Here is a 12,339-nt window from a genome sequence, read left to right as displayed (position 1 = left end):
ATGAATCCTCGCCTGTTTTACTTTAGTTTTACCTTGCGGGTGTTTTCAGGGTTTGAAAAGTTCAACAGGATAAGCGGAGAGAAAATCCTGTGAAAAATGCAGTTGCTGTTAATTAACTTCTGGCATGTTTGACAGATTTATTCTGAACACAAACTATGAACCCTTGTACTTTGTGGAGGAGGGACATTCAAAGACAAAACAGAAATACAAAACAGGCTAAGGCCTAGTTGATTAAATGTTAATTATAATGGTAATAAAATTAAAAAGATTCTGATTAATGAATGACTATTGGAGAAACAGGCATCTTAGTGTGGATTGTAAATCATGAAAAACATCAAGTTAAAGGATGCTTTTTCCGCTTTTGACTTTGTAAAACTCAACTTTGTTTAATTTTAAAGTTGAACTTTGTTTGATTTGGAGCCTTTTTAGGCAGATGAGGCCGTTTCAATACAGCTTTGATAGGTTCAGTTCAAATGTCGGCTACATGTCCACTTTATATTCATGCAAGGCCATTTGGTAACTTGCATGTATGTATATTAAACTAGAAACAGATTTAAAATAGTGTGTTGTACTTGCCTCATTCTTCATCTTTTTTTTTTAGATGTCACTTATCAAAAAGCAAATAACCTGTAATTTAATCTGTCCTAATATATGAATATGTAAACACAAAAATCACAAAATCTAGTTAAAGTGTTAATAAACTTAATAAATCTTTTATTGGGCAGCACAGTGGTGTGGTGGTTAGCACTGATGCCTCACAGCAAGAGGGTTCTGGGTTTGAATCCATCGGCTGACTGGGGCCTTTCTGTGTGGCATTTGCATGTTCTCCCCGGCTTCCTCCCACCGTCCAAAGACATGCTCGTTAGGTTAATTGGTGATTCTAAACTGCTCCTGAGTGTGAATGGTTGTCCGTCTCTCTGTGTTAGCCCTGTGATAGACTGGCAACCAGATGTGGAATTGACCAAGGTATGTACAAGTATGACACTACCACGAAATGCAGTCGAACAGTCAAACTTCAGTTGTGAAAACTACCTGATACTGACTTAAAAAGACATGACACATCAAACCGATGGTCGGGGCGTTTTCCAGCGCTGGTGAGCGGCTGTAGCCTGAGTTTCTTGGCGTGTCCCACAACGTTGGCACTAGTCGGCCCTCTGTCGCCGGCTTTTCAGCAACAGCTTGGAGAACCAGTGCACAAGCAGAGAAACAGAAGTAAACTAAATAATAATTTCCTAGCCTGCCACTTCCAGTTTCCCACATACATTCAGCTGGCCGCTGGCCCTAGTCTTCACAGTGTGTTCAAGCACGACTTTTCAGCCCAGACTTGGACGATCTGAGGTGACGTAACAGTCGGACTTTGTCGCTGGTAGTTTTTTTTAATGTTGGTTTTCTGTGTTCATACCTTAAGACACAGCATATCATTCACATAGTCATTGCAGTAGTATGACTATATTTTTCTAGGTCTAAACGAAACAAGATGTATGTTTCTGAACTAAAACAGGGCATTGTTCTACATCTAAGTACTCCTAGTATTTAAACCCTGCATTAAATATGTATTAGAAATGTTAGAAAACATGCTGTGCCACAAACCTATTGGGAAGGTAAAGGCATGCGGATCACCCTGGATTCAGCTTTAAACTGTTTCTACTGTACTTTACCAGAGTGGAATGATGCAGGCTCTCTTGATGGTTTCCCCCCCACAAGGGACACACACTCATAAAGTTCAGGGTAACAACTGACATGTCATTCCATTAAAATGACTCTATGGCTATGAATAAAACAAGACACCCTGGTCCAGGGGTGAAAAAGTGGTCTGTAATGTACATATGTACTGTATGTGTCTACAAACTGAACATGTTTGTCAGCCATTGCAAATGTGCTTCAATGTAGTACATTCATGCGCACGAAAAGTGTCGGGCAAATTACTTAAAAATGTGATTAAGTATTAATATATTAAAAAAAATTGCAGGAATTACGTCACCAACTAACCTCCATTACTCAGTCCAGCTCCAAACAAGCTGCTTCCCAACAACAACAAAGATCACAACTTTACATCTCCTGTTCTTTATTTTGCAATGGAAATTCAACTTTATTTACTGAACATTAACAACTGTTCAGTAAAGTATCACCTTCTCTATCTGTAATAAGCCCAATTGATGCAAGTTATCTTGACAATTTATGAGACAAAACATGTTGATAAGGCCTGTCTCAGAACCAAGCTAATAGACCCTTTTACTACGTCACGGCAGTTACCTGGAGTCCGTTATCAAAATGTCATCTTGCTGTGTTGTGGGGAGCCAGAACCTGAGACGTACGGTTAATAGCTCTATACTGAAATCTTATCAACCTGCTGTCACTCTGAGTCAAAAAGAGAACAGAAACCTGTGGTTAAACGCAACAAGATGAGAGAATTTGGAACAAGACGATCATCAAAAATGCTTGCGTGTGCCTTCACAAAATAGTATTTTTAGCTCCTACTAGAAAGTACCCTAACCCTAACATTAGAAAAATGAGCTACGCTGAGGCTTTGATAGCAAGCTTCATTTACTTCATATTTTGCTAACACAGCTAACAACATTTTGCTTTTACATTAGCCTCTTAGCCGTTAGCCTGTATAATTGCCTCTGTTGGCATATTTATTTGCCTATACAAGTATCACATATAACAGGTATGTAGTTAACTTTATGGTTGACAAATACCAGACGTAGGTTACTTACCCAGCTATGCTAGTGCAGTTAGCTGTCAAGACGGAGCCATTGGTTCTGTTCACAATAACCCAAGTCTGACGCATGTTTGTTTTCCAGCCTTGCTGCTAGCTAGGTAGCACTTCGGCTCGCACAAAACTCATCTGTTAAATCTTTGTAAGTTAAATCTTGTTCATGACCATTCAGTACATAGTTGTCCTCGTCTTCTCTTTAGTAGGTAATCCTGTCAGACCCTCCATCCATTGTGTTATTGAGTACGGGTCGGCCAATCTGGTCCCGTATATTAATGTTACCTTTTTCAAGTAACACTCTCGGTCCTGAGGAGTGAGTGACCGCACATATTCAAATAAAAATATCACGTTCTCTTCCACTGTTTTCAAAAACAAGCTGACAGAAGTTGCTAGTCCGTGTTAACTAATGTATGTCTGTGGATTGTTTTGCCTCCAGTGAAGCCCCGCCCACAGAAAAAACGTCATTGTGTTTACTAACACAAAAACTGTTCTATGCATCCCAGAGCTTTTGGATTAAAGGCTCAGTGTGTAGGTAGTTAGTGGTATCTATTGATGAAGCTGCAGATGATTGTGTTTGGTTTGTTCATCTTGGGCTTGCTAATCCACGGTTAAAGACAGTTTTGACTATTAATAAGAGGACCTATGAGAGACTGTATAAAGCAAAGGTCTCAATTGAGTGATCAATCTTTTTTTTCCCCGACACTCACAGTCTTTGGACAGTGACTGAATGAATGAGATACTAGAAGCCTAGCGGAGATCTCAAGAGAGACTTCACACTGACTAGTTTCACACTACATGATAGATGAGCAGCTCGGTGATGCGGCAATATCTCAGTATCGAACCACAGCTCCTTTGAAGTTTGATACATATAGCTGCCCTCTGCCCGCCCTGTAGACACCAAGATGAGGATAAGGGACTCTGAAACTGATTAAGGGATGGATAGACAAAATGTGTCTTGACAGTTATTTTATAGGGGTGTAAAAAGGTGACAGTATGCCATAGAAACTAAGGCTAAGACAGTGAGGGGGAAAAGGCTGAGGTGCGAGAGTGTGAGAGAAGAGGAAAGGAAATATGCAGAAAGCAATTAATTAAGAAAACATCCTGCTTTAGAGTCCTAATATAAGACAATAAAGTGTAGAAATATGAACAGATGTAACGCCAGGAAGGAAGTAAAACATCTGAATAGAACAGAAGGGAGAGAAACTGAGAAATCCAAGGACCAAATTAAAAATGTTTTAAAATGCTCTGATCATTACATGTGGAAAAAACCTGGTTGCTAGGTGATACCATACAATAGGCTATGCAGAGAAGCATTGCAGAATATTTCTGGCTTCATTATACTCATGTCTTGCAGGATAAAAGAGGCTCTGTTACGTCCTGGCCCCGCATCCCCAATTTTGCACAATGCAGATGAAGAAGACGGTAAACGCTTGTTAATTACATTTTATTGAGAAATCTAGGTGGCGCATCCAATTTAAAACAAGCCTGGAAAATAGTTTTAACCTGACACTGAGTCGCACCTTATCTGCACAATCACTCCGTATGGTTACAGCAAGTCAGGAGAGTCAGACGTAAAGAAAAAATCAAGCAGAGGAGTGAAACCTGAGTGTTATGTAGCTGACCCATGGCAACAAAAAGGAGAAACAACAATGTTTTTGCAAGTATTCAAAAGCAAGTCTTGATAATACTATTTTTATGTGTTTATTCAGCAATTCACTTATGGTTTTCTTTACTTTTGACTTTTGACTTGGGTCACAGATCTCTATTCCCTAACATCTTATGTAATAGACATACACCGATCAGCCACAACATTAAAACCACTGACAGGAGAATTAAATACCACTGACAATACAATGTTCTGCTGGGAAACTTTTGGACCTGGCATTCATGTGTATGTCACTTAGACATGTACCACCCACCTAGACCAGACCAGGCACCCCTACCCCATAGCAATGACACTCCTTGATGGCAGCAGCCATCCCCAGCAGGACGCAGCCTGACACAGGCACACACACACACACACACAAAAACAAGATTTAGGAACAACTAAAGAAAACATGAAGAACGGCACAAGGTGCTGACCTGGCCTCCAAATTCACAAGATCCTCAAGTATCTGTGTGATGATCCACGGAGGCCCCTCCCCTCAACCTATAGGACCCAAAGGCCCCCCAATAACAACATCCTGTTCCAGACACCACAGGACACCCTCAGAAGGCCCATGTCCATTCTCTGATGAGTCACAACTGTTTTGGAGGCACAAGGGAGACCTTCACAATATCAGGTAGGTAGTCATAATGTTATGCCTGATCAGTATATGTGTTTTATTTAAAGCTGAAAAGTCTTGGTAAAGTCATAAAGGCTATTGTTAAGCCCACCATCCACCCCAACCTCCTCCCCAGAACTCATGAATTTAACGCTTCATTCTTTCGGAAAACAATTTTCCCTCAGAACATAAACCAGGCAGCAGTCACTCAGGATATGCATGTGATGAGAACATTGTAATTAAAACATTGCCGGAAGTTTTCAAACTTCTCTCCAGGTTTTTTTTTTCTTTTAATTTTTACTTCGAGAAAAAAAAAAAAAAAAAAAAAGGCTTTTCAACAACACACAATCATTTCCCAAAGCTTTATTTGTCAAGTCTACATTACAGTTTTTGATGAACAGCTGATTAGCATATCCCACATGCCAGCTCACACTAACAAACATCAACACACACACACACAGAGACACACACACATGCAGTCAGGATATAAACTGTGGATGCTAGCCACTCACACAGGCAGCACCTGTCAGCTGGTGTTGTGGGACAGCCAAGGGTTTGTTTGTTTGTTTCTCCCCCTCCCCCTCCCTCTCTTTCTCTCACTCTCTCTCACACTTTCTATGTATGTGTGTGAGTGTATACCTCTGTCCAAGGTTTCCCGTTCTCCCTCTACACCCCCTCACCTCTCCACCGGCTGCTCCCTCCTTCACTCCATCCTGCCTCTCTGTCCGTCTCACTTCATACCAACCGTCATACCGCCATCCATTAGATCTCTTTCTCTCCTTCTCTGCACCTGTGCCTGAAAAACAGGCTCGCTCAGTCTTTCTCCGCCTTCCTGCTCATTACAGCCCCAAGGCAGCCACTCCATCACAGAGAAAAGGCAGAGATAAGCTACAAGAGTACACCTGTGCCTGGTATGAATGCCAAATCTAGAGTCACCGACAGCCAATTCCAGGCCAAATAATGGAATCAGCGAACCTCAGCTTCAGACAAATCAACCTGACAGCTTTATCTCCCACTCCCAATTTCAAAGCACGTTACAAACCTCATTATCAAATGAGAAAAGCAATCAGTAAAAAAAGAGAAAACTGTTGACACCGGCGCAATACCGCTGGCGAGGGATTAAGTTTACTAAGCTCATTTACAGATGGAACAGGTGGGAGAAAACAAGAAACATGTTCTCGTTTCGTCGGCAGAGCGATGCCGAGTGTTATTTGACAAAGGAAATAGAAATATATTATACCAACAAGCAGTACGCTATTAATAACATGAGAGGAAACAAATTCTCACTAATTCGAAGAAGGCAAGAAATTAAATAATCATACGGACAGGAACGTATTATTAAGCCTGTCATCAAGTCAAAAGCCACATTCACTAATTCAGTGGGCTTTTAGGAGGCACACAATATCCACAGCTGCTGAACTAATCCAAGACAAGAAATTAGTCACGACCCCCGGAAAAATGTGACAAAAAAAGGAGGAGAAATAGTGAGAAATACCAGCGTGGTGAAGAGGCAGTAGGTTGGAATCTGGTCTGTAATTTCCTAATATTTATCTGCATATTTATCTGGAAGTGAGTGCCGTACTAAATAAATACATAGACAAATTACACACCGATCAGGCTTAACATTTTGACCACCTTCCTAATATTGTGTAGGCCTCCCTTGTGCCTCCTAAACAATCGTGACTCATCAGAGAATGGACATGGCAGGATGTTAGTAGTAGTTAGTAGGGGGCCTTTGGGTCCTATGGGTTGAGGGGAGGGGCCTCTGTGGATCATCCCACAGATACTTGATCAGTTTGGGATTTTCCGGCCAGGTCAACACCTTGTGCTGTTTTTCATGTTTTTTTTTAGTTGTTCCTGAATTGTTTTTGTGTGTGTGTGTCTGTGTCAGGCTGCATCCTGCTGGGGATGGCTGCTGCCATCAAGGAGTGTCATTGCTATGGGGTGGGGGTGCCTGGTCTGGTCTGGTCTAGGTGGGTGCTACATGTGTAAGAAACATCCACACAAATGAATGCCAGGTCCAAAAGTTTCCCAGCAGAACACTGTATTGTCAGTGGTATTTAATTCTCCTGTCAGTGGTTTTAATGTTGTGGCTGATCAGTGTATGTCTATTACATAAGGTGTTAGGGATTAGAGATCTGTGACCCAAGTCAAAAGTCAAAAGTAAAGAAAACCATAAGTGAATTGCTGAATAAACACATAAAAATACATTTTAGAGACAAATGTATTCCCCTGTGAAACCAATCCACTTTACAGTTTGATCAGTGCAGCTAGAAAAGAAGGTATTGGCCTAATTGTCATATGCATATTAACCTTCCTCTCCCACATCAAAGGAAGTATTTCTTGATTGACTTTCCTTCACATGGACTCACTAGCCGCGCAGTACGAACAATTTTAAGATGTAAAACTTTCTCCCAAATGCAGCTGTTAACTGCAAATGAATTGCAAAAAGTGTTTTTTCTTTGAACTTCAACTTCATCCTCCCCAGACACGACTTAACAAATTGTGTCCCTTACTCTTTGTGTGTCTGATGTTTTATTTTTTTTTTCTCCATTAAAGCGCTTTAAAAAAAAAAAGTTCAAACATCTTCAAAACCCCTATCCACTCCTTCTCCCTCACTGAAGAACCCACAATCTACAAAGACATTTGTCTTTTAGTTCATTTCAAAGGTTTAAGAGCCTGGACGAAAGATGTTCCTTCCTCACTGAAGAGTCAGTTCTCTGTGTTATGTCTGCTGGAAGCTACAAGCTCTCACATCACACTTTTATCGTTTTATTTTCAGTACAGTCAAACTCCCTTTCTGCAGTGGATACATTTTAAAACCTTCCAGTATCAAACTCTGCAAAGTTACTGCAAAGTAACGACCAAACAATTAGCTAAACAACTTTTTTTTGCAAGGGTGTGGACTTTAAAATAAATATTACTATAGACAATAGTAGGTTCTGCTTGAATCATAAGTATTGGGATGTGTTGCAGGATAATGACACGGAGATAAACAGGACTCAGATGCCAGGTCAAGCCTGTTTTAGCAAATGTGAAATAATGACAGTGGGAGTTAGTTCCTCCTCCCTGAGCTTTACTATCTGCGAGTATTCATGTCATGATTTGGTGTGTGCGTGAGAGAGAGAGAGAGAGAGAGAGAGAGAGAGAGAGAGAGAGAGAGAGAGAGAGAGAGAGAGAGAGAGAGAGAGAGAGAGGGACTATGCAATTATGGATTTAGTAAACCTGAGGCTTAGTGTGACTCTATCAACCTCTGATTTGTTGGGTGGATGGATACTGATGATAATTAGATGTGTGTCTTTATGTGTGCCAGAGAGAAGGTGTGCACATCATAGCACTGTGCAAGAGGAGTTTTACATATCAAGTATTGTTCCACTGTTTCCTCAAGACATGTGTGACCTCTGTATGCAGTCACAGCCACAGGTGTCTGTACATTTGTGTATATCAGGGGTATTCAGGTCCAGTGAGAGAAAATTTATTAAAGCAAAGGTCCTGAAGGTTATAACGTACAACTATTTAGTGTGATATATATTTAAGTAGCCTGGTCGTTGTATCGACATCTGTAATGTAATCAAATAAATTCCATACAACAACAATATGTATGACTGCAGATTTGTATGACGTTCTCTCATTAACACAATAAAAGTAGGGCTGCATTTCAAAATAAGAGAAAGTAAATAAAATGTGAAAATTGTGCATGTTCAACTAAAGTGCTTAACTTCAGAAAAATAAAATAAAGGGAGGAAAAGCTTGATTTTCCCCTCATCTGTTTCATATCTTGACTCAACAGTCTCAGCCAATTTTACACACAATAAATCTCAACACATCTTAACAATGTAACACTCATCTGTTTCTCTCCTTTTGTTTGCTCTACGTAGTTTCTTTTTCTTTCTACCATCTTTTCATGTCTAACGTGCTTCTATCTCTCCCGTCTTTCTGTAGAGTTGCAGTGTTTTCCCCCTGGGGTGCACAGACTTGACTGGCTGAGTGGTATCACGTGGGACGGCTTAACTCGCATGCAATTGGTCTGTGCCTTTGCTCATTCACTGAACTACTAGCCTTCTGTTTCAGCTGCAGGTCTGGCTTCTGGGTCCAGAGCTGGACCCCTATCCGGCCTCCAAGTGACCTATAATGTATGTATCATGCCACTTCTAGTTAATTACAAAGCTTTACGCTGATGATGGTATACTATACCTACAGACGTCTAGGCTTGGTGTTTTGGTGCATTGAGAGATATGATGTATGGATTTTTTTTTTCAGGATACAAAGACATTTGAAACGTTGGAGAAGACAAATCTCTCTCTATCATAATTTACTTTTTTTAAATTAAATTATGTTAACATTATTTAATACATACAGATTATTCTTAATATGCCTGCAACCTGCATGTAATTTGCTCCAAGCCTCTTGATTAATACAGTTACATCAACATCTGTGTTCTTTTAGGAAATTAAAAAGACAAAAGAAACCCTCTTAATGCACTGTCGTGTGCCTATGCATGTGTGTGTGCGTTTTTCTGCAGATGTACAAATGTGTCTGACTGTATGAATCTGTGTTAATAGCTCCACTGTGAGTCTATAAGGCTGAAATACCACAGTGTAAATCGTTGACATTAAATCCATTTTATGTTGCGGGCTGACCTGGAAAAACAAAATTACGGCTATACTTGCTCTCCCGCTAATTGGGATAAGACTAGAGATGCATTTATTTACAGAACATAAAACGATACCCTCCGCTTCCAAGCTCGGATCGGGGTCTCATCTCTCCTATTCATTACATTAATCAATGATGTGCAAATCCTCCAGGTTTTACGTTTGCGGGCGTACAGTACGTACGGGCCGTAACAACAAGCCAACTGGAAAAAACCAATCAAGCAAATAGGTCATCAGAGGAGGTGATTGAGCAAGACAGGCATCAAATCTCAAGCTCACTCATTCAGATCAAAAACTTTATGAGCTATAATGAGCTATAATAAAAGCTATAGCATATGTTGGATGTAGAATAAAATGACAGGCTAGTCCTAACGTATAGTAATTAAACTGTGACACACAAAGGAAAACCTTCTTTGTTCCCAGTTTAATTCATTTTGAAGCTTGTTACAGTCAAAGTAAAGATGGACAATGCGGCTAAAATCGGCTTAGCTTGACAAAGAGAGACGGGATAAAGTAAAATCTGCACGCATGATTTCACCTCTCATAAGCTGAGACGAGGCCTCATTGACAAACCAATAGGGCAGATCAGTTAGCAGTCTTTTTTACAAATGCAACTGTGAAATTCACCATGAGGTAGCCGCGGCCATTTAACCACACCTGTACAACTAAACTCCCTTTTTCAGTGGATGCACCGTCTAGTACAAATGCAACTGTTGGAGGTAGCCACAGCCATTTAACTACACTTGTACTCAGAAGGCATATGGGGTCATGATAGTCCCAAAAGGTGCAACATTTTAGGGTATTCACATCAAGGATTCACACCAAAAGACCAGAACGACAACAGCAGCTCTTAAAGTTAGCCTTAAAAAAAAGGACAAAACATGGAGAAACAGACTGAGAGTGAAATCGAGGCTTCATCAAGCCTACATGAAACGATCTTGTTTCTTACGACGTGCAGAACAAGAAGTTGCATTGCTATGCCAAGCACCAGCTGGTGCATCATCTCACTTCAGTGTTCTTACAAGCAATGTGAATGCAAACGGGGAAAAAAAGCTCTTGAATGCATGTAGTTCTCAAGGGAGCTCCCCAGCTGGCTGTTACCCTCAGGGAGTTTCCCAAAACGGTTTGGTCGGAAAGCACCAATAATTTATACAGCATGTCTGTTGTGACTGCACACAGGTAATGTAACCAGCTATCATGTGGTACCTCTTCACGCCTTGTCATTGTCACAACAGACATTTTGCAAAACAATCCTGAATGATCTACATAATATGACTCAAAACAGAACCTTCAAATGGTGCAGGAAGCAAAGGAGCGGTTTTACTCACCGAGGCCTGGCGGGATCTCAGGACACGGCGGCGGCGGTTTGGGGGAAGGCGTCTGATTATTCTCCGGCTGCACGCTCTGCACCAGTTGGTCGCCCGTGGCCAGGTAGCTGGCTAACGTTGCGTTGGGCCGGGAGAGGTTGTAGTAGTAAAAATGATGTCCGCTCCCTGCTCCACTGACGTTATTCCTAGACCCGTTGCGGCCGTTGTTGAAGCGGCTGAAGATGTCGAACCGCTGCGAGTAGACGTCGAAGTACAGGATCATCATGATGACGAAGTGGAGCAGGCAGAGCAGCAGGACGCCTTTACAGATGCGCTCCAGAGTCCGGCCCAACATCAGCCGGGTCATGGCAGAGGAAGGGGACCGTCCCGCGACGGCCAGCCACGACAACGCTGGCGTGGCGAGGCTAGGGGCATGCGCTCATCCCAACGGAGTAATATCAGCTACTGTTAGACCTCTGAGGACGGCATGTGGTGAGCCAATAAACAACTATCTGGCTTCCCCAGAGGTCATGGAGTCATTGATGAGGACAGGGAGTCTCTGACGTCAACTACATCTACTGTTCCTACTGTGGCGTTTCCCTAGACTGCCTGCATGACAAAACTGATTTACTCAGCCTTTATCTAAATATAATAGTATTCACTAATATACTTTCCTGTTCATCAGACAATTATGAATAAGTTGAATTTAATCTAAGACGTAAGGCCTTTGTGACAAAAATTGAAACGTATGGAAATGTGGTCATATGATGAATGATCAGCGTTAAAAGAGAGTTTAATCGGCCTACGGGCTTCTGAATAATAGATTATATCAGTGATGGCACAAACATTCATCAGTGTGGGGTAGAGGGTCAGCTGACAAAACACCTCTTCTTATGGCACCGGGTCAGTCAGACTTCCAGCAGGGATGGGTTGCGGATACAAAATGCTGTCGTCTTTACTAGTAGCCATAAACCTGCCAAGTCTCAGGCACCTGGAAAATAAAAAAGACAAGAAAGGACTAGGTCAGAATGAAGCCACATCAATTTAATATACTGATTTATGCTTTTTTTCTTTTTTTTTAATACCATGCCAACGTTAATAAATGTGCTGTTAAACAGTGTTAATGTTCCAATGTTACCAGTGCAGGTGAAGTGCCATTAATTATAGCTGCGTATTTTGACTCCATACAGTGACTTGCGAATTGCATTATTCGCTGAATAAAATCGAACCAAAACATCATCGATCTTCCACTGGCACCTTTAAGTACTTTCAGTGACCTTGTTCTTTTTCCAAATGCCCGGTTGAACAGCGGTGAAATAAATTCAGAAATTCGCTCCCAGCAGAAGCAAGAAGTGCACCCAAGAATTTGACAAAGACGGCGTCGACAATAAAAGCATCCA

The 12,339-nt window shown here is 41.3% G+C and overlaps 1 protein-coding gene across 1 annotated transcript in view; it reads right to left on the bottom strand.

The window, feature by feature from the left end:
• The window catches only part of b4galt2 (UDP-Gal:betaGlcNAc beta 1,4- galactosyltransferase, polypeptide 2), a gene marked incomplete at its 3' end in the record, with an annotated part of 159,184 nt that extends 147,819 nt beyond the window's left edge, over window positions 1-11,365 (bottom strand). Inside the window, exon 1 of the mRNA XM_084545883.1 lies at window positions 10,961-11,365. Coding sequence (XP_084402009.1) covers window positions 10,961-11,306 — 346 coding nt within the window. The 5' untranslated portion in view covers window positions 11,307-11,365. The remainder of the gene's footprint in view (window positions 1-10,960) is intronic.
• Window positions 11,366-12,339: the final 974 nt, after the last annotated feature.

Source organism: Chelon labrosus (assembly GCF_963514085.1).
Source record: "Chelon labrosus genome assembly, chromosome: 6".
Classification (NCBI taxonomy): Eukaryota; Metazoa; Chordata; class Actinopteri; order Mugiliformes; family Mugilidae; genus Chelon; species Chelon labrosus.
Note: the sequence above shows the minus strand (reverse complement) of the source record. Positions and strands in the feature narration are given on the sequence as shown.